This window comes from Colletotrichum tamarilloi (assembly GCF_030869305.1).
Source record: "Colletotrichum tamarilloi strain Tom-12 chromosome Unknown Scaffold_9.1, whole genome shotgun sequence".
NCBI lineage: Eukaryota > Fungi > Ascomycota > Sordariomycetes > Glomerellales > Glomerellaceae > Colletotrichum > Colletotrichum tamarilloi.
In genome coordinates this window covers 697,408-717,799 of record NW_026849392.1, presented here as the reverse complement: position 1 = coordinate 717,799, position 20,392 = coordinate 697,408, and the positions used below count along the sequence as shown (strand labels likewise).

General features: G+C 54.4%; 7 protein-coding genes across 7 annotated transcripts; 2 read left to right on the top strand and 5 right to left on the bottom strand.

Moving 5' to 3' along the window:
• Window positions 1-1,149: 1,149 nt before the first annotated feature.
• On the top strand, window positions 1,150-2,912 carry CTAM01_03978 (amino acid permease; the record flags this gene model as incomplete). The annotated part of the gene is made up of 3 exons (XM_060520008.1): window positions 1,150-1,435; window positions 1,528-1,867; window positions 1,925-2,912. 3 exons carry the CDS (start codon window positions 1,150-1,152, stop codon window positions 2,910-2,912), a joined length of 1,614 nt encoding a protein of 537 aa, XP_060385429.1.
• Window positions 2,913-3,312: 400 nt separating this feature from the next.
• On the bottom strand, window positions 3,313-4,629 carry CTAM01_03977 (uncharacterized protein; the record flags this gene model as incomplete). Its single annotated transcript, XM_060520007.1, has 2 exons — window positions 3,313-3,980; window positions 4,071-4,629. 2 exons carry the CDS (start codon window positions 4,627-4,629, stop codon window positions 3,313-3,315), a joined length of 1,227 nt encoding a protein of 408 aa, XP_060385428.1.
• Window positions 4,630-5,279: 650 nt separating this feature from the next.
• CTAM01_03976 (uncharacterized protein) lies at window positions 5,280-6,524 on the bottom strand (the record flags this gene model as incomplete). Its single annotated transcript, XM_060520006.1, has 1 exon — window positions 5,280-6,524. One exon carries the CDS (start codon window positions 6,522-6,524, stop codon window positions 5,280-5,282), a length of 1,245 nt encoding a protein of 414 aa, XP_060385427.1.
• A 3,282-nt stretch (window positions 6,525-9,806) lies between these two features.
• CTAM01_03975 (glycosyl hydrolase family 31) lies at window positions 9,807-12,702 on the top strand (the record flags this gene model as incomplete). Its single annotated transcript, XM_060520005.1, has 3 exons — window positions 9,807-10,038; window positions 10,115-10,850; window positions 10,905-12,702. The coding sequence occupies 3 exons, from the start codon at window positions 9,807-9,809 to the stop codon at window positions 12,700-12,702; spliced, it is 2,766 nt and encodes a 921-aa protein (XP_060385426.1).
• A 147-nt stretch (window positions 12,703-12,849) lies between these two features.
• Window positions 12,850-14,636, bottom strand: CTAM01_03974 (galactan 1,3-beta-galactosidase; the record flags this gene model as incomplete). The annotated part of the gene is made up of 4 exons (XM_060520004.1): window positions 12,850-13,512; window positions 13,571-13,735; window positions 13,840-14,271; window positions 14,379-14,636. The coding sequence occupies 4 exons, from the start codon at window positions 14,634-14,636 to the stop codon at window positions 12,850-12,852; spliced, it is 1,518 nt and encodes a 505-aa protein (XP_060385425.1).
• Window positions 14,637-15,900: 1,264 nt separating this feature from the next.
• On the bottom strand, window positions 15,901-18,546 carry CTAM01_03973 (uncharacterized protein; the record flags this gene model as incomplete). The annotated part of the gene is made up of 3 exons (XM_060520003.1): window positions 15,901-17,938; window positions 17,998-18,377; window positions 18,451-18,546. The coding sequence occupies 3 exons, from the start codon at window positions 18,544-18,546 to the stop codon at window positions 15,901-15,903; spliced, it is 2,514 nt and encodes an 837-aa protein (XP_060385424.1).
• A 1,225-nt stretch (window positions 18,547-19,771) lies between these two features.
• Window positions 19,772-20,077, bottom strand: CTAM01_03972 (uncharacterized protein; the record flags this gene model as incomplete). Its single annotated transcript, XM_060520002.1, has 1 exon — window positions 19,772-20,077. The coding sequence occupies one exon, from the start codon at window positions 20,075-20,077 to the stop codon at window positions 19,772-19,774; it is 306 nt and encodes a 101-aa protein (XP_060385423.1).
• Window positions 20,078-20,392: the final 315 nt, after the last annotated feature.

The following is a 20,392-nucleotide window of genomic DNA, read 5'->3' as shown; positions in this document are numbered from 1 at the left end:
GGACATAAGACGTGCCCAACGCGGTACCAGCCCTCCAGGTTGCGAGGCTACGAGTAAGACGCCAGCAACCACTCATGTTCTGTGGCGCAACGATCGTATGCGGACAAGCTTCAGGCCTAACTAAATGTCAAAATCACACAGCTGCACGTAAGAAAGCATGTTCCCGTCACGGGACAACGAGCATGAGGGCTTGTTCGAGACAAGCCCCCGTACTACACATCGTGACTAGTCAGAGCAAAAGTGTAACAGCCATGATGGCATGTAAGGCTGGTCTGAGTTTCACATCGGGGAACACAATGTTGACGTGATTCTTCTTCCAAATAGCATCGTCGATATTTCTTCTGAAAAATCAGGGGAATTTAAGATGGATTGATCCCGTTGATGAAGCCGAAACTTATGGATCAATTTCAAAACTTCTGTGCTTGCTCCCCGAGAAGTGACAACTCACGAAATACTACTGCGCATATTTGACTTTCTGGACCACAAACCATTCCTGACTCACTTCTCGGCTTCACCTGGTGGAGTTCCGTAAATCATTGCCATGCTACATGCGTGGCGCCAGAATCATTGCCGGCCAGGCTGGCGTGAGGACCTTGGTCGGCACATCTCGATATGGAGCTGACCTAGCGACTCGGGGCTCTTAGGACTGCGAAGAGAATTGTCTTTTGGCGCTCTTCTGGTCTTATGCTCGAGGCATTTCGTTGTTGACGAACGAGTGCTTCCCCCGTAATGGTTGAATGTGTGATATTTAGTAGAGAATAAGAAGATAGCTGGCAGAGATGAGCACAATGTCTGCAGACCGCGAGACAGCCCCGGCCAGGAGCAACTGCCACTCGCGTGGCCGTAGAGGCCCGGAACGCCCTTTCCAAACCTTGTGAAGGCTCGACCGTCCGGGATCTCTGCCCTCTCTTATCTTTACATGAGCCGTTCAAAGTCATGTGCCGTGGTATTGTCGTCCCGCCCCTGCTCACTTCCATCGGGATGTCCGCCCTTCGAAGCTGCTACGTTTCCTTTATATAGACCGAGTTCCGTTCTCTGCTTCCATCACGGCTTCCATCATGCCGTCACCTCTTTCCCCCACATTCGCTCCCTAATCTTGCCATCTTCATCCTCATTCTTTATATCTATCTCCCTTGCAAATTTTCCATGATGGCTCCTAACAAAGAGGCAACGATGTTGGAGATGAGGGCCACGAGGTCACCAAGCGACCAAGGCATGTCCGATCCCATCGACGCCGCCGAAGGCGCTAAGCTTGAGCGAAACATCTCCATACGGCATATGGTATTCATGGCTTTGGGTGGCTCCATTGGTGCCGGCCTCTTCGTCGGTTCTGGTGCTGCTCTCGGCTCTGGCGGACCCCTATCTCTCGTCCTCAACTTCGCTCTCGTCGGCTTCGGCGTAACATGTACCATGGGCTGCCTGGGTGAACTGGCCGGTAAGTGTTCTTCCGCATCTCTGTCCCAAACTCTCCCCTCGTATCGATATGTCAGACCGCAATAGCAGTGCACAATTAATATATTATTGCAGCCGCGTATCCTGTAGCAGGCGCCTTTTACGAGTATTCGAGACGCATGATATCAGAACCCTGGGGATTCGCAATGGGCTGGAACTTCGTGTTTAACTGGCTCATTGTCTTTCCTTTCGAGCTCACGGTGATCGCAGCTCAAATCAAGTACTGGGCCCCAGACTTACAGCCGGCCTTTGTGATAACGCCAATACTGATCGTTCTGACCGCGACCTCGTTCCTCGGCTCCAAGTGGTTCGGCGAAATTGAACATGCCCTCGGCATCGGCAAGGCCCTCGCTATCACCGTCTTCATCTTTGTTGCGATCTTCATTATCACTGGCGCCGTTCCATCAGATCCACGGTACTTATCTTCTGCTTGAATCGCACTTTGTCATAAAGCAATCTAACCGTTTGCTAGACACGGAACAGGAGCTAAGTTCTGGCATGATCCCGGTGCGGTGAAGAATGGCATATCGGGCTTTTTCCTCGTATTCCGAACCGCCGGCATGTCCTACGGTGGCACGGAGCTCCTGGGCCTGACGGCGGCTGAGTGCAAGAATCCCCAGAAAGCCCTACCTTTGGCGACCAAGATCGTATTTGGCCGCATCTTCTTCTTCTATATCATATCGCTCCTCTTGCTCGGTTTCGTCGTCCCGTCCGATGACCCTGGCTTGGCCTCAACCGGCCACGGTGCCAAATATAGCCCCTTCACACTCGCAGCACAACTCGCCAACATCCAGCATCTCCCGAGCTTCTTCAACGCCCTTATCGTTTTGGCAATCATTTCAATGGCCAACACCAGCATCTTCGCTGCCAGCCGAGCCTTCCAAGCTATCTGCGAAAGGGGCATGGGCCCTCGGTGGGGAGCCACCGTGAAATGGGGCGTGCCTGTATATGCCTTCGCCATCACGTCCGTTTTTGGCCTCCTTGCCTTTATCAACCTGGCGCCCGGCGGCGGCGCCATCTTTGACTGGCTATTGAGCCTTTCGGGAGCTAGCAACTACTACACGTGGGCGTCCATCTGCGTCAGTCATATTCGTTTCCGCAAGGCATGGGCTGCGCAGGGAAATGATACCAGTCAGCTTCTCTGGAGGAGCCCCTTTGGCGTCTGGGGAGGCTGGGTTGGACTCGCCATTTGCTTTATAGGGCTCGCTGCAAATGTCCTGACGGCAATTTGGCCCATCGGTGGTCATGATGCGCAGGCCGTCATCCGCGACAACATTGGAACGATTATCCCGATTGTGTTGTATATCGGCTATCGGGTTTGGCAGTCGATAATCATGAAGGTGAAGCAGCCTATGCTCGTCCCATTGGATGACATGGATGTGCAGACGGGTATCCGTCTGCTTGAGGATGTTCCCATCTCGGACGACGGGGGAGTCACTTTAGTCCGTGGTGAAAAGTGATTTATGCCGTTGATGTACAGCGATACCGCTGAGTTGACTAACTGTGGCGGTCAGGGCTTTGTGCGGCGAGAACCAGTCGGAGTTGGGTGTCTTTTGCTTTCCTTAGTAATTGAATAGCAACAGCAACAGTAGTAACAGTACACAACGAACAGTCTCAGTAGGAGTTTCGTTTCATTTCAACAAACCGTTCATTAATGTATTCGTGAAAAGAGACCAAGGCTAAGGTGCTTGGCCAGTATCACAAGAGGTATAATGCGATCGCCCATTTGCTTTGCAAGCGATTCTCCTTTCCAGCAACCCCCAACGCCAGCAAGCTTTTTTACCCAGAATGCTCCTTACGCCACCACAATCCCGATGGCATGCTTCATAAAACAGGTACTAAATGCATTGTGTACTGCCTTCACTGGCCAGAGGAGCCAGTGCTCGAATTCGCACTCGAGGGTCTTGGTGGCGGAACGGGCATACCCATGGGGATTCCTAGATCTCTCTGCATCGGGACGCCACCCATCATGCTGGATTCCGGCGACTGCGGACGCGAGTACTCGTCTCCCATTTGCTGGCTCCCAGAAAGCTGTTCTTGAGCGGCTCTCTTCTCCAGCTCCTTCAACCGCTCCTTCTCCGCCGGGTCAATGAGGTCGTCGTCGTCGCTCCAGCAAGGGTCCTCGTCGCTGACCTCGGGCATGGCCATGCGCTTCCAGAACCGAAGTTCCTGGCGCGCGGCCACGTCCTCCACGCGCCGATCCCACCGCGTCTCGTCCTCGTCGTACTTGCGGCGGAAGTTGCGGAGCACCTCGTTCGCCTTACCCGCGCGTTCCTGCATCTCCCAGATCTGTTCTCGGAGTCTGCTATTCTCGGCGCGGGCTTCGGCGAGCTGGGATCGGTACGAGCGGTGCCATGCGGCGACATCGGTGACGTGCTTTGCCTTGTACTCGTGGAATTGCTTCAGCATTGCGGCGAAGACTGTCGCGTACTGGCTGAGGAGTGTCGCGTTGGCGTCGCGGCTGTATTTGGCCTTTTCAAGGGACTCGGAGAGGATGGAGATGAGGGTGTCGAGATTCTGTTCTTGAGCTGAAGAGAAGGTGCCATGTGTCAGTGACTACGGTAAAAAGCAATTGGGACATGTGCGCGTGGGCGGGTGTGCGAGCAGCAAGGGCGTACCAAGAATGTCGTCTGCAGCGTTGTGGATGAGGTCGTCATTGCCCATTCCCTGCGTCCTCGCGCGACTGCGCACCCTTCCAAGACCAGAGACAATATCCTCGGTGACGCGACGGTTTTCCGTAAGCTGCCTACTCAGCTCCTCGACCATGCCATAGATGTAGTTGAGCTCGGCCTGCTGGCCGGCAGGGGTGGGCACGCCGCCCATGCCGTTGGGCACATTGCCGCCGTTCATTCCGTTCATGAGGACGAACTGCTGGTACTGCGCGTGGGCAAGGGCTTGCTGGGCGGCCGAGAGGGATTGCGCGTTGGCGGACGGCGCAGGCGAAGGAAGTTGCGGCGGCGGGAGGGAATGTTGTAGCTGTAGCTGTTGTTGTTGCTGCTGCTGGAGCTGCTGCTGCCGCTGCTGTTGAGTCTGATGCTGTTGTTGCTGTTGCTGCAGCTGGAGCTGGCGGGAAGAGAATTGGACCTGTTGCTGCTGGGACTGCTGTTGCGACTGGTTGTTGGAGCTGAGGATGGGGTTGAAGGCGAAGTCGTTGGAGGTTGAGGCAGGAAAGTTCATGGCCCTTGGTGTTTCTGCCCGCTTTCGAGTGGGAGGGGTGTGGGTTGGGTTGCACAACTGGCGGGCAGCTGTCGTGAGTGAGATGGTTGCTCTGCTCTCGTGCTCGCTTCGCTTCTCTGTTTTACCCGGAGGTGAACCGGGGGGACGGGGTGACAGCGCCGGCACCGCTGCTGCCACAAAAGAAGAAAAAGGCAACCTTGATTGACAAGACGCTTCTGAGGGGTGGAGCTTATCTGGCGCGCGTGTGTCTAGGTGCGGGTGCGACGGGTCTCCTTCGTGGGATGTATCTGCTCTCCGTACCGTTTTGGGTTTGGAGTGGTAGGAGAGGGTGGAAGGGGCAGAAGGGGGTGTGAATGCTGCGAGACGCCCATGGTGGATGAGATATTGACTTAAGCGGATCAAGTTTGCAAGTGAACTGAGGATTGAGCTGCTAACGTAAGCGATACTATCTTGGGTGGGTTATGCACAAAACGGCTATCAGCCAACTAACGGCCAACGACGGGCCCTCGGTCTTTCCTCCTATCCAGTTCTTCCTTCCTTCTCTGGATAGAACCTTAAGGAACACGATGCCCAAGTGGAAATTAAAACAAGAGCAATCCGAATGAGACCAATTGAGACCACTTTTCCTCTCAGACCATTCGGTACCCAGACTAATCCTCGTCAATGTCCATGTGGCTGTTGAGGATAGAGGCCTTGGGCGTGAGCTCGTCACCCTCGCCATCCTCACTGACCGCATCGTCAGCCTTCTCGCCGTTTGCAAGAGCGTAATTGGCCATGATCTCTTTCATGTTCGCAGTGTCTTGTCCAGCGAGTGTAAGAGTCTTCTCAAAGTGATCGCGGCTTCGCTTACGATGGGCCTTGGTCGGGGTGGTTGGGACACCAGCGTTAATGGGCTCGTAGTACGCAGGCTCGAGGCCAAGGGGTCGAGGGCCAGCGGGCTGGATCGAGGGACGCTCAAGCGAGGCAGACTTCGAGGCCGACGCGATACGGACGCGGTTCTTCTGACGACGAGTGGACGGCGAGTTATCCTCAACGTCGGTGGCGGCGAACATGACTGTGGGAGCTGTCTTGACGCTGCGAGGGCGACTAGGAGGCGGGCGGCCGTGGCCCTCCTCGTCGTAGCGGAAGCCAGGAGGCGGGGTAGAGGGGCCGCACTCGACGTCGTGCTTGCCGATGGCCGTAGCAAAGTCGGCCTCGGGGCTAGCATCACTCTTCATCTTCTTGCCGAGACCAAGGTAGTGCTTGGGGCTGGGATTGAAATCAAGGACCTTGGCAATACCGGGGCCGGACTTCTTCGCACCAGTGTCCTTTCCATCATGGGCTCCGTCAGAGATACGGGGAGCCTTGGCCGTACGCGGAGTCTTCACAGCATGATGGGCCGGCTTGGTCGGGGTCGCAGCCGGGTCATGAGAGCTGTCCGAGGGCTCCATGTCGTAAGCGCCATCCAAACCTTGGACTGACTTCATGATGGGCTTGTCATCAGTGCCCTGTGCAACCTTCTTGCTGGCACGATAACGGTCGTGCTCGCGAGCCAAGCGGGCAGGCAGAGGCTCCTGGTACTCGCGAATGGGTTGGACTTCAGCGTCGTCCTCAGGATAGTCAGACAGGTCCACTTCGGTATCCTCAGGCGACTCGGTGAGTTCGCCTTCGTCATCGGCGCTCTCTGGGTGGCCAAAGAGGTCCTCTTCAGTGTCTTTGGGCAACTCATCAAGCTCGTCCGACGGAGATCCAAAGCCAAAGAGGTCCTCCTCTTCTTCATCACTGGGCAACTCGCCGAGCTCAGAGTCAGAATCAGGGTCACCGAAGGGATCCTGGGGCATAGGATCAGTCGCAGGTGAATGAGTGCGGCGGACATCGCCAAGGCCCTCGTTCTCATCAGTGCCACGAGATGCCATTTTGCCCTGTATTCTTTGGGGAACCCGTAGTCAAATTTGACTTTGAGGATGGGCTCTAGCTAAATAACTGTTAGCTGAAGGTAAACGGGTAAGTCGAACTGAAACTTACCGGCTAGAGTGTCGGCTTGATCGATCTTCAGAGTCGGGAAGCTCGGTAAGTCGATGGTGGACACAGACGAGGGAGGGCTAGAAGAAGATCCTTCGATGAAAGCGAAGCAACTTGATGGGACTTCGGTCGAGAGAGAAAAAAAAAGCTCAATCCTCAAGCAAAGCGTTGCTGAGAATCGCGTTCGACACCAGGATAGAGAGGCAAGGAAGGGGGAAAAGAAAGATAACTGCTGGTAGGTAATGATACCTAGCTAGACGCGAAAGAAGCCGTTCGCTCGAGGTAAATCAAGGTCTGATGAGCTCGCGTACTGGCACGAATAGTCGAAAAGACTCGAGCAATCGCCAGTAGAAGTTCTGCTGCTCGGGAATGTATCGTCAGAATGGCAAAGACTTGTTGATGGAGATAGATGTATCTCAAACTTACTCGAAGGATGGATTTCCCTTGACGACAGAGGTTGATGATGTTTTGACCCAGCTTCTTTGAGGTGAGGAAGAAGGGAAAGAGAGGTTTGGGTATGCTTGAGCAAGATTTGTTGTTGTTTACCTTTGTGGAAGCTGGTGCCCTCGTCATGGGGCCTAGTCAGATATGCCCCGGGAGAACTTCATTCTGTTTATCTTTATGGAGACGGGTGCTCCTTTCGTAGGGTCCATTTGAAGGGGATTGGACTCGCTGCGGGAGCATCTGTTATTGTTCATCTTGATAGAGGCGGGGTGCCTTCATCTTTGGGCCTAGATGTGTATTCTCCGGGAAGAGTTATTACAGTCTGTCATTATGGAGGCGGGTGCTCTCGCCATGAAGCTCAGCGTGAGATACTTAGGCATGCCCCAGGGGAATCTAGCGTCGTTCATGATCCTGGAAGCTGGTCGTCTCTTTATGGAGCTTAATTGCAATGGGAATTCAGGAGGCAAATATCGATTCAAGTTCCTTTGCTGCCTTGGAGGACCATATCACCAGAGTACTTGAACACCAAGATAGCATCGGGGCGTCAAGACTGGCTCTCGAACAGTTGCCTGTCGTGATTCGGGACCACACGGTATGAGTATAGTGGTCTGTAGACCACCTCAGCCACCATGTATGAGATGGTCTTGAGAATCTGTAATACTAATGAGATGTCATGTCCGACGAAATCGAAGAATTCTATCCAAGCATGTGGCCGAAGGAAACCCGAGTCCCTCGCAGGTTATTACATCACTAGGATATTTCATGCCTTCTTAAAGGCACATAGAAGCACTGCCAGTCTTGGGGAGAGGTAGCTTTAGAAGAAAGTGATGGTGGCTTTATTGGGAAGAGATAAGAGAAGCTTTGGTACTGCGTATGGCATCTCAAGCTGGTTTTCACATCAAACAGAAGATTCTTTGAGAGGTTCAATGAATGATTATTAGCGAGATGCCAAGTAAGCGTACAGATCAATGGTGCAATATGAAACCATCGTCTACCAAGACTGACAAAAAGCTAGAGTTCAAGTCTCCGGTTCACTGTTATGGACAGGCAGAAGAGGGTACTTTACGGGACTCTTGAGACTACAGGGCGGCCCAAACACCTTTTAAGGGCGTGGCACTACTTACTTTTGTAACATGAAAAAGGTATTAATGAAGAACCAGGTTCCCCAGCAAGCGTTAATTTCTACGACTCGCGACTTCTTTTGACCAGTCTCATCAGGCAGCTGGCGATCCTTAGTTTCTCATACTACATTATAGAAATTCTCATTTCAAGGCAACCAGGGATGTTTCTGGCAGAAGTAGTCAGAGAAAGATGAGGGAGCCAACTGCCTCCGATAGAGCATGACGAAGTTACCCAATGTTGAGACTAGAGAAAAGTAGTTGAAATTCGCGATGAACATGGATTCTATTCTACCTTGGGTTGCTTCTTCGTCCTAACCTATGGGAGTTACATCCGCTTGGCACATCAGATCCTCCCGACAATATGGCCGAGGCCATGCTCATCTCGGCCGATTGCAATTTTGAGTGCTGTCAACTCCAAGCCTTGGACCTGGAGAGAAGCAAGGTCGAAGCGAGCAGTTGAGGTAACGCCAGACACTACAGGCGGAGAAGAACGGGGAGGAAGTCAAGAAAGAGAGACATCAGATGGTGAGCTTGCGGAGACTCCGCCGCCGGACCAAGTTTACCGGGGGCTACCGATTATTTAGCGGGTGCGGGGTGATGCGGGGCCTCCAGCTTCCCCGCCATCCGGTCAAGCCACCCATTCGGGCCGTTGGGCACCCCATCCCGCCGGGCTTGTCCTATCCCATGCTAAAAAGTCGGAGGCCACTGCAAGGTAAGGTATCCGTACGGAGTACTGTATGTAGAAACAAACGAAACATGAACAGAAAAGATTGGACCAGTTCTCTCGCTTTCATAGTGTCGTTTCAACACTCCTCCATCCCTACCTCAGACACCACCAATGACAGCTCATCCATGCAGACAGCTACCCTTGCACCGGGCAAGCAGCAAGCTTTGGTACACTAGCGCCGCTCTAGCATGATGCGTTTTCTCCATCTCGCTCTTGTCCCCCCGCTGCAGTTGGCGCAGATGCACATCATCCCCCCCCAAAGTCCCGTAGCTCCCAACTGTAAAGCCGGTAGACTGCGGGGAAGTCGATTCCAAGAACGAGGAATGAACAGCGTGACCTTCCCATACCGCATATTTCCTGCATTGTTCTTTTTTGTTCTGCTGTTCATCTACCTAGGTAGACACGGCCTTACCTCGCTCCATTACTCGCTCGCGCCATTCAATTAAATAGACTTCTAGCCGCAAATGAGCGGTCCCGAACCTTGGCGAGCTACGCGCCAGGAGAATACGACATGGACCAGGCACCCCCAGGGACCTCCGGACACTGCAGATGAAAGACTGGATGACGTTCATGCTCTGGCCCTGCACCTATCACGGGCCGTCCGCAAAAGTCGCCTAAAAAAACATTTTGCGTGAAAGCCCAATTAGGTAACGGGGACCTAGGAGCTTTCGGGATGAACGGTTGGAGAGCAGGAGACGTCCGTTGCCGCCTTCTAGCGGGGTCGCGTATTCCAACTTACACTCTCAGCCAATGTAACGATGCATAACCAGGTCCTTTGATCTGCAAAGCGACACCAAGTATAAAGTCCGCCACTGGGCCATGTCGTGGACTGTTGTCCAAGCTTCTCTTGCCCTGTTTGCCCATACTCTGCCAAGCTTGTCAACATGGCGAGAAAGCTTTCTGTCCTCGGACTACTCAGCGCAGTAGCTTCAGCTGCTGTGATCCGCAGAGACTATCCTAGCGACGACGCGCTTTCAAAATGCCCGGGCTACAAGGCTTCCAACGTCCAGCTGTCCTCGACTGGATTGACAGCAGACTTGTCGCTGGCCGGTGAAGCATGCAATGCGTACGGAACCGATCTGACAGACTTGACTCTGACTGTCGAATATCAAACTGGTGAGTTCCTCGATTTCTTCATAGCCATCCCGTGTCATTCCTGTGCCTTGTGAACCAATACTCAGACATACTGCAGATACCCGTCTCCACGTCAAGATCCAGGATGCCGCGAACCAGGTGTACCAGATCCCCAACTCTGTGTTTCCCCGCCCCGAGGCCACCAGCTTGACCATCGCAGAATCCAAGCTGCAATTCAACTACACCGAGAACCCCTTTTCCTTCAGCGTGAGCCGTTCCGACACAGGCGAGGTTCTCTTCGACACTTCCGGAGCCAACATCGTCTTTGAAAGCCAGTACCTCCGCCTCCGGACCAAGCTGCCCGAGAACCCCAACCTGTACGGTCTGGGCGAGCACTCGGATCCCTTCCGTCTGAACACGACTGACTACATCCGCACGTTGTGGTCCCAGGATTCGTACGGCATTCCCTCTGGTGCCAATTTGTATGGTAACCACCCCGTCTACTACGAGCACCGCAAGAATGGCACCCACGGAGTCTTCTTCTTGAACTCCAACGGCATGGACGTCTTCATCAACAAGACGGAGGAGTCTGGGCAATATCTTCAGTACAACACCCTCGGCGGAGTCCTCGACTTCTACTTTGTTTCCGGTCCTTCTCCCATCGAGGTGGCCCAGCAATACGCTCAGATTACCGGCCTGCCAGCCATGATGCCATACTGGGGTCTAGGTTTCCACCAATGCCGTTACGGATACCGCGATGTCTTTGACGTTGCTGAGGTTGTCTACAACTACAGCATCGCCGAGATCCCCCTCGAGACTATGTGGACCGACATTGATTACATGGACAGGCGAAGGTAAGCGATAATTAACATGCTATGTACTCCTTCAACTAGACTAACAACCCGCAGAGTATTCTCTCTCGACCCTGAGCGTTACCCCCTGGCCAAGGTCCGCCAGCTTGTCGACAAGCTTCACGAAAATGATCAGCACTATATCGTCATGGTAGACCCTGCAGTGGCCTACGTCGAATCACCCACCCTGCAACGCGGCATTGACGACAACATCTGGCTTCTCCGTAGCAACGGTTCCGTCTGGATCGGCGTCGTCTGGCCTGGTGTTACTGTGTTCCCTGATTTCTTCGCAGAGAACATCACTTCCTTCTGGAACAATGAGTTTGCTCAATTCTTCTCGGCCGATAAGGGAGTCGACATTGATGCCCTTTGGATCGACATGAACGAGCCGTCAAACTTCCCCTGCTACTTCCCCTGCGACGATCCTTACGGTTCCGCTGTTGGGTTCCCTCCCGAGCCACCCGCCGTCCGCGAGAACCCCAGACCTCTCCCCGGCTGGCCTTGCGATTTCCAACCTCCTGGAACCGACTGCGGTAACAACCAGACCAAGCGATCTGATGTCCTCGTTCGAAAGCAGATGTCGCCTAGAATGGTGCCCGCCGGACAGACGTTTGACAATCTGGTGCTCGCCGAGAGACAATCATCCGGTGATCAGAAGGGTCTGCCCGACCGCGATCTTCTCTTCCCCAAGTACGCCATCCACAACAAGGCCGCTTGGGACACTGAGTCGAACGCAGCCCGTGGTGGTATTTCTAACAAGACCGTGAACACGGACGTGATCCACCAAAACGGCCTGGCCATGTACGATACCCATAATCTTTACGGCTCCATGATGTCCTCAGCCTCCCGAGTTGCCATGGAAGCCCGCCGTCCGGGTATTCGCCCCCTCATCATCACCCGCTCCACATTCGCCGGCGTCGGAAAGCATGTAGGCCACTGGCTCGGCGACAACCTTTCCAACTGGCAACAGTACCGCGTCTCCATCTCCCAGCTGATGCAGTTTGCTGCTGTGTATCAGGTGCCTATGGTCGGCTCCGATGCTTGCGGTTTCGGCGACAACACCAACGAACAGCTCTGCGCGCGCTGGGCCGCCCTCGCCGCCTTCTCCTCATTCTACCGTAACCATAACTCCATCGACAGTATTTCGCAGGAGTTTTATCGCTGGGACACGGTGGCTGACAGCGCTCGCAAGGCCATCGCCATCCGCTACCGCCTGCTTGACTACATCTACACTGCCCTGTACCAGCAGACCAAGGACGGCACTCCGCTCATCAACCCGCTCTTCTACCTCTACCCCGAGGACGAGAAGACGTTCGGTCTGGACCTTCAGTACTTCTACGGTGACGCCATTCTCGTCGCGCCCGTGACGGAAGAGAACTCAACTTCAGTTGATGTCTACCTCCCTGACGACGTCTTCTATGACTGGTACACCCACGAGGCTATCCAGGGCACCGGTGCCACAATTTCCCTGACAGACAAGGACTACACCACGATCCCGCTCTTCATCCGCGGCGGCACCGTGCTGCCTCTGCGCGCGAACAGCACCATGACGACGGAGCAGCTGCGCGAGGAGAACTTTGAGCTCTTGATCGCGGCTGGCAGGGATGGCACTGCAAAGGGCCAGCTATATCTCGACGATGGTGTCAGTGAGGAACAGGCAGGTATCACGCTCGTCACCTTTGATTACAAGGACGGCAAGGTTTCCGTGGATGGCGAGTTCAAGTACTCGACGCCGCTCAAGGTCTCCAAGGTTACGCTTCTCAGTGGAGGTACTCCTGCGAAGAGACAGGAGACCATCAAGACGGTTGCTGTCGAGTACGCCTTGACTGGACCTTTCGTGATCGAGCTCAACTGAGATGGATGATGGGTCACCTGGATGTAGCGGGGTGTTTTTACTTTTCTTCATATATATATTTATTGTGAGAATATCACTAACTTCACTTGCCTATACCATCCTCATGATGTCTTCGACAACCTCTTCAACTTTCGTGACACTCTACCCCTAATTGACCGGCACGAAAATGCGGTCAATGTCAGCAACCCATGACGAATCCGAGCTGGCAATCTTGATGGTGTTTGCAGACCCAGCAGTAAGGGTACAGAACACGGAGCTGCTCCCGGGCGTGTTCCCATCAGAAGTCGGCAGGAAGCCAACAGTCTGCGAGACGCCGTTGCACGTCACCGTGCCCCACCGCTGGCTCGTATCGCCATTCAAATGCTTCACGCGCACCGTCGTCTTGCCGGAAGCCTGCACGCTCACCCCGGAGAACGTCACGCTCCCGCCGGCCGACCCTCCGACGTAGCCCGCCGCCGCGGACCCGCTGCACCCCGTGCACGCGACGCTCTTGGCGCCGCCCGCGAGCGTCGCGGACTCGCCCTCGTACGACGTCTCGCTGGGCCCCGCGGCCCAGGTGCCGGCGGCGACGTTGGGCGTCCAGTTGACGCGGTCGGCGAGGGTGATTGTGGTGCCCGAGATGGCGAGGGGTAGCCAGACGTAGGTGCTCCGCATGAGGTTCGTGCTGACCCAGCGGTCGCCCATGTAGATTGCCGTGTCGCCCAGCGGGAGGATGTAGGTCGTCTGGCTGGTGTACGTCTTTGAGCCGACGGTGGCGAAGGTTGCCCAGGAAGACCAGGGGCCTGCGAGGGAGGTTGCGTAGGAGTAGACCTTGAAGGAGAGTATGTCAGTCTTTGTTTGGAAGTGGGGAGTGAAGGGAGAACGTTACGTTGTCGTTCGGGTCCCAGCCGGTAAGCTTGCTTCCAAACATGAAGTAGTATCCGTTCTTCTTCCAGATGGCGGGGGCCTCGATGTGATCGGGCCAGAGGTAGACGTTGCGCGTGACGTTGAGATAATCCGAGCTCAGGGCATTGATTCGGAGACCATTGGGTCGCTGTTGGGTTTAACTCTGTCAGTCTCCAGCTTATCTTTCAAATTCATCCCCCGTCGTCAAGACAGCAAGTTAAAGGGGATCCAATAGGTAATCTCAGAACTCACATCCTCAGTCAACAAATACGCAGACCCATCATCATCCTGAAACAACCCAATATCACGACTTTGGAACCCCAAAGGCTGCCAACTACTAAGATACGTGTACTTGCCGCACACCGTATCGCTCGTCGCGACTCCGATTTTGGCCTCGCCGTAGTTGCTGCTGTCAATGTGCATGTACATGACGTACTTCTTCGTCGCGCTGTTGTAAATCACCTTGGGACGCTCGACGACCCGGGAGGGCCCCAGGTCGCCCGCCGCCGTGGTGCGCGAGAGTAAGGCACCGACATAGGTCCACTCGACGAGGTTGGTCGAGGAGTAGCAGTTGATGTTCTGGAAAGCCGACCCTTCGGTCTTGTCTTCACCTATGAGGTAGTACGTCGAGCCTACTTTTGTCACGCCGGCGCCGTGGGCTTGGATGTGGCGGCCTGTGTTGGTCTGGATTGTATCATGACAGAAATTAACTGGGTGGTAGCCTCTCTATGGAACTGGATTTGAAGGAAGAAGGATGCTGGAGGGGGAGAGGGGGAGTGTCTGTTTCTTACCGCTGACCATGTCCCGCCGGAAACGACTTGAAGCGTGGCTTGCGCGAGGCCCGCGCCCGCGAGCAGGGAGGCGAGGCCGTTGAACAGACGCATCGTGAAGACACTCAATGCTCTTGTCAAGCCAAAGTGCGTGTAAGTGTGGGTGAACCAATTCGATGGCTTGAAGATTCGCCAACAGACACAAGGAGCCAAGAAACAGAAACGCCCTGAGATCATGGTCCTCCCCCGGTCTTCATATACTTTGCCCTCTTCCTCCATATCGTCCGTTCGTCCCGGAACACATCAATCGCCAGCCCCATCCGTGAACCATCGCAACGCCGTTGTCCATTCCCAAATTATCCATAGTATCGAATACAACCCACCCAATCTCGCTCCCACCCCCGCCGGCTCCGGGATCCCCATGTCAATCAAATACCGTGTATTCGAGCGCATATCAGAGGAGCCCTGTCAGTTAAGCTTTCCTAAGCTTTCACAAGCTTTCCTCCAGCCTACTCCGGCCTAGTTCCTCCTCGTGTCCCGGTCCCCGTTTTCTCCACGCCGCCGGGGGGCAGGCGCCGTCACGATCAAGTGAACGATACTAGAAGCGGCTAACTCGGCCGGACAATTAAGAAATCCTTCCAATCGTCCCTCAGCGCTTCCAAAATTCCAAGCCCCAGTTCAGACCGAGAGAGGGAAGAGAAGAGGGGGGAGGGGAGGGGGGCGAAAGAAGTGGTTCATGTCACTAATCAATATCATTGTCATGTGCACAACCATCAGCGTCTCCATCGGGAAGCCATACCTTTTCAACAAGCCTCCGTGCCCGACGCCGACGGTGCCTGGTGTATAATTACGTAGGGGCACCGGTAAGCAAGACGATTCAAGGCCAGGGGCAAAGCTAGTTTCCCCGCATTTTGACTGCGACGCCAAACCAGGCGCGCCGATGCGCATCGGGCATCGGCGGATCTACAGGAATCGGGTTCAGGTGAAGCACCGAGGGCTTCGAACTACCGGGCAAGTACCGGGCCCGCTCCGGGTGGCTCTCAAAAGCTTGGTTTGGTGATTTGCAACACCACCACGCGGACTAGTCATCATTGATTAGCAGAACTCTCTTCCCCGGACTCCTCTCGGCTGGTCCGCTCTGCAAAGCCGGGCTGAAGAAGATCAGACGAACTGCATAGGATTGATACGGTTGAAGAGAAAGCGGGGACCGGGGGATCGTACAGGCACGGTGCATTGATCTTCAAGATGGTTTCTTTTCTCTTGGCTAAGGTCTTTTCTGCCATTTTGTTCTCTTGATTCCTTATTCTTTTCCCACACTTGGTGCTAGCAACACGAACTCAACGAGACTGGCTACTCCATCATCGCTAAGCAGGCGAGCTCTGAGCCGGTGAGAGGCAAAGTATGGTCAAAGAGAATGAAAGTCGTTCATGTGTCTCATGTCAGTCGTATCCGATTAAACTCCTTCCAATCGTTGATGACGCCGTAGCATATAAGGTCGAAGGAAAGAATCCGCAACGCCCACGTCAGTTTCCGTTTTCACACGCTAGCCGTCCACTTCCATCTTGTCCTCGGCAGTGTCCTTGATCTCAGTTGTTTCTTCAACATCCAATTTCGGTTCAGGGTATGCCACCGATATCGAGTCTTTCGAGTCTCCACCGATAGGGCCACCACCGTTGCCAGGGCCGTTTCCGGCACAAAGACGATACTCGCCGTCGTCTTTCCGCTCGATGATACCTTCTTCAAAAGCCCACTTTGCCAGCAGCCGATCAACACCGAGTCGCTGGCCCTCACCCTTCTCCATATGTCTGCCAACATGTTCTGTCCATTCGTCCCAAGAACCAGGCCCTTCAAAGACGACTTGGCAATCTGATTTGGGACATGCCGACCTCTGAGGTGGCGACCGGCGTGTGACGAGGCAAGTTGTCTGCATCTCCTTGACGTGACCTTCCCACTCAACTTGCAATTTACTGTCTCCTTTGGCAATGGCTTTCTTGATCGCGAAAGGCGCATGCATGCGACGAAGATGTTGGGTGAAGAGATCTTTCCGGTTGAACTCGTTGCCCTTGCCCTCGACTGTGCTCTGTGGACAGGACGAGCACCGATAGTATTGCAAACAGAGATGTTGGGAAGCAATGTGACGCTTCCACTCATTCTTGGAGCCAAAGGTGCTCGTACAGCCTGCGAACGAGAAGGCACAAGGGAACGGCCTTGTATGCGCGGCCGCAATATGTTTGCGCAGTGACGACGAATCCTTAAAGGGAGCATGAGTACATAACGTGCACCTCGCCTCTTGCTTCGGTGTCGCTTTCTGCAAGGATCGTCGATGCTTGGCCTTCGCATTGGGTGTACTCATGTCAATCGAATGCATCGTGTCGTCTGCACCAGACTCATTCGCATCGTGGGATGAACCGGTATCCTCGTGGTTTGCAGGCATCGCCCCATCTGGTAGAGTCGTACGTTGCCGCTCCACGGCTGGCGGTGCCTCATCGCTCAAGTGGCGAACATGGCTGAGAGCTTTCAGCTGCTCTGCCGCTTCCTGCATCTCGGCCGAATCCTCAACATCGTCCTTGCCATCAACAACTGCAGCAGCAGCGGCAGCCGCTGCAAACGGTACGCTGGCCGGCGTGGTTTCGACGCGGTTCGCCGTTTCGTGGAAAGATGCGTCTTTGCTGTCTAATGAGCGCTGGTGCATAGATGGTGTACTTGCCGCCAGCTCTCGCGCTTCCAACAAGATGCGTCCGTCCTCGACTTCCTTTGCTGTAACTTTAGGGATCCCGGCAGAGCCTTTGAGCTTCTGGTACAGGTGAATCATGTTATGTGATGTGATGTATCCCAGGAAACAGCAGACCTTATCGTGCTGTACGACGTTCCATATTGAATGGGGCATTGATATTAGAAGCATGGTGGGCGGACCGAGAAACATTCCCTCAACCTCGATCTTGGCAGCCAAGGGTGGCGTGTTGTGAAGCCAGCCATTGAAGAAAGACATGTCTGGACTGGCATCTCCCACAAATGTGGTGCACACAAGCACTCGTGGCTCATCGAAACGTAAATCAGCAACAGATTCAGGGTCAATGAGCTGGTCTTCGCGCACATCCCTCGACAGTGATTCCCCATCAGACCCATTGCGCGGCGATTGCTGTTGACCCGCCCGAGCAGGCAAGGGAGCTAAGCTCAGACTTTGACCTTTTCCAGGTGTAAGTGTGAAGCAAATGGGAAGTTGCGGTGATGGTGGCGGAGTTTTGGTGGCACCGTTTGTGAGTTTAGCTGCTTGTGCGGTTTCCTGCTGCCTCAACTGGACAATCTCCTCGTGTAGCCTCGGTACACTGAATGGTCTGCCCGCAATGCTCAGCTTGTGCAAAGCTTCAATCAAGTGATATGTGAAAGATTTGCCCGCAGCCTCTCTGGGATTCTGCTCAGGACCGCCAGCTGCAATGGCTTGCTTGATGCCATGGCTTCCAGACACGGGTATATCACGAACGGAGCAGGCGTCGAGCAACAACAGAATATCGGACTGAGCATCTTCAAACAGGCAGCGTACACCGTCCCACTTGAGCTTTGCGGCATCTTCTCGGATATTGCTATGGAAGGGCGGTCAGAACGGTGCGGAGACGTGTTTTGCAGCAGATTCTCGACTCACCAAGCCCAGTAGAGCTGGTTATCTGATCCAACATATGCATAACCGGCGTAGTAGATGATCAGCAAGTGATTTGGTCGGGCATGTTCGAGAAAAGAAGCCATCTGAACCCCAAGCTTGATGCTGGGGTTGGGTACGGTCGGGATGGCCCATCGATTCGTCTGGTAGTTGTATCGGTCTCGTAGTATGTTTTCCAAAGCCGTCAAATCAGCCTCGACCGAGGTATCCTCCTCCCAGCGCAGTAGAAGCACAGAAACGCTATCGTAGGGTGCGCGCTCGGTTTGGCGCTGGATCAGCATGGCAGCATCTTGAAGATGCCTCGCGAAGGATTCGAAGTCATGGCGTTCGGCTGGAGGGGCCTCCTGGGTTGGGTGCTGCTGAGGCTGAATGGGTTCAAGAGACGGTTAATTCCAGCAGCTCAAATCAAGCTACGGGAGCGCAGAACAGAATCCTCACCGATTCATGGGGGAAAGGAGCCGGTTGTGTGGTGTGATTTGACGGCGACTCCTTTGGCATAAGCCGCCGCTTCTTGGATGGCTGGGGTTGTTCCATCTACAGTTGTCAATGGGAAGACAATTTGTACAAACGCGGTTTGGAATTGAGTTGCGTTATGATCATGGAGGCGCTCAATGGAGGGGGAAAGTTTTGGAAGGCAAGCACTGGAGGAATTGGGCGATGGCTGAATTGTCGTGGGCAGTGATAATTGGGGGGGTCAGAAGAGGTACCGAGGAAGTCTACATACAGCCTCGTTGCGGGAGAAAGGCAGGAAAGAGGTGGAAAGGCTCTGGGCCGATCCTGCCTCTTCTGCGACGGGCCAATCAAGGCTCACCAGGTACTCGCTGGTGGTCCGTGCAGCAAGGCGGGCAGAAGTGAGAGTGGAGCACACTGGAGCTTCCTTCCTTCACCTCGCGCTGGCGGTGACTTCTCTCCGACATTGAGATGCACCTCACTCAACCAGTCACTCACTCCCCATCGTGTCATGAAGCGCTGTTCTTTCTCCCTGCTTACAGTGGCTTCATCATCTGTTCCTGGCTGAATCATTTTCTGTCTTGTCCAATCTCGGCTCACTCCAATCTGGTAATTCCGCCAAGCTCAAAACCATGGCGGCCACTTTTCTCACCTTGCGCAGACATCAAACATCCCCGTCACTCGTCCTCCATGTATGTTCTTGGGCAACCTGTAAGGTATTAGGTATACAACTCATGCAGATTGACTGGGCTGAGTATACCACCTCGCGTGTGTGAGGTGTGAGTGTGTGTGGTGTCTGCCCGGTGAGTGTAGTGTACTAAGGTATGTAATGTGTGTGTGCCCCTCATTCCGCCGCCGCCGCTGCCTCGACTGCCCCTCCCTCCTCACGCCTTTGCCGTGCTGCTAAGCGTCCAAAAAGACCTGATAACTGGTCTCTCTCATGCACCCTGCCTGAATCACTGCCATTTACTGGTGCCACCTGTACAACCTTGTGCTGCAAGGCAGCTCCGTTGGGCATGCCTCGGACGTCACGTCCAAGGCCACGCCAGTCCGCTCCCTCACATCTCACTCCCACCACTCACCTACTCACTCACGCCCATCTCCCGCAGTTCCTCAAGGTCATTCTGAGCTTTGGTTGTGTGCTCTCAAGGTCACGAAGCCCAGTAAGAAAATGATGGCGTTCAGCACGGATACAGCTTCGATACAATTGACTTTTGACGTCGGGTGAGTTTATGGACCTGAGCTGGCTTGGTCACGGTCCCTGCCACCTGTCATCCGTTACACATCTCATCCCCTATCATCATTGGATTCATGCCCATCCAAATCTGTCTGTCTGTGTCTTGTCGACCACTGCAGCACGATACCAATCGGTGCTACCGCCGCCACACACGAGGCGTGGCAGCCCAGTCAGGTCGGCTAATGTAGTCTGACGGTCGACTGGCGAATAGCGCCGCAGCGCCGCGAGGTCCGCCAGAGAGAATATGTCAAGTCCAGGCTTGGGTTGACCGACAGACTGGGCAGCGTGGCAGCATGGCAGCATAACAATGGCGAAAGAGGGAACACCTTCTGCTTGGCTGATTCCCAAGTTACACTTTCTACCCGCGTCGGAAGGCATGGCTGCAGGCCTCTAGTCCCACCACATCAGACCCTTTTCACCTTCCTCACTCCATCCCCCTTTGCAGCTGGCCAATTGAGCTTGCACGATCGAGTCTCAGCAGCTTCCATTGCATCCGCCTCCTATCGGCTGTTTTGCTCCGTCAGCTACACTTTCCAGCCCACGCGTTGCGCTATTGGGCCTCATCGTCCGCCTCCGCGTTGTGCAGGACATCCACACCGTGTAACACATTGCCCCGCGTCCAAAAGCTCAGGCAGGCTACCTACCTTATATATACGGATGCTCTACTACCTATGAACTTCAATACTCCATCGC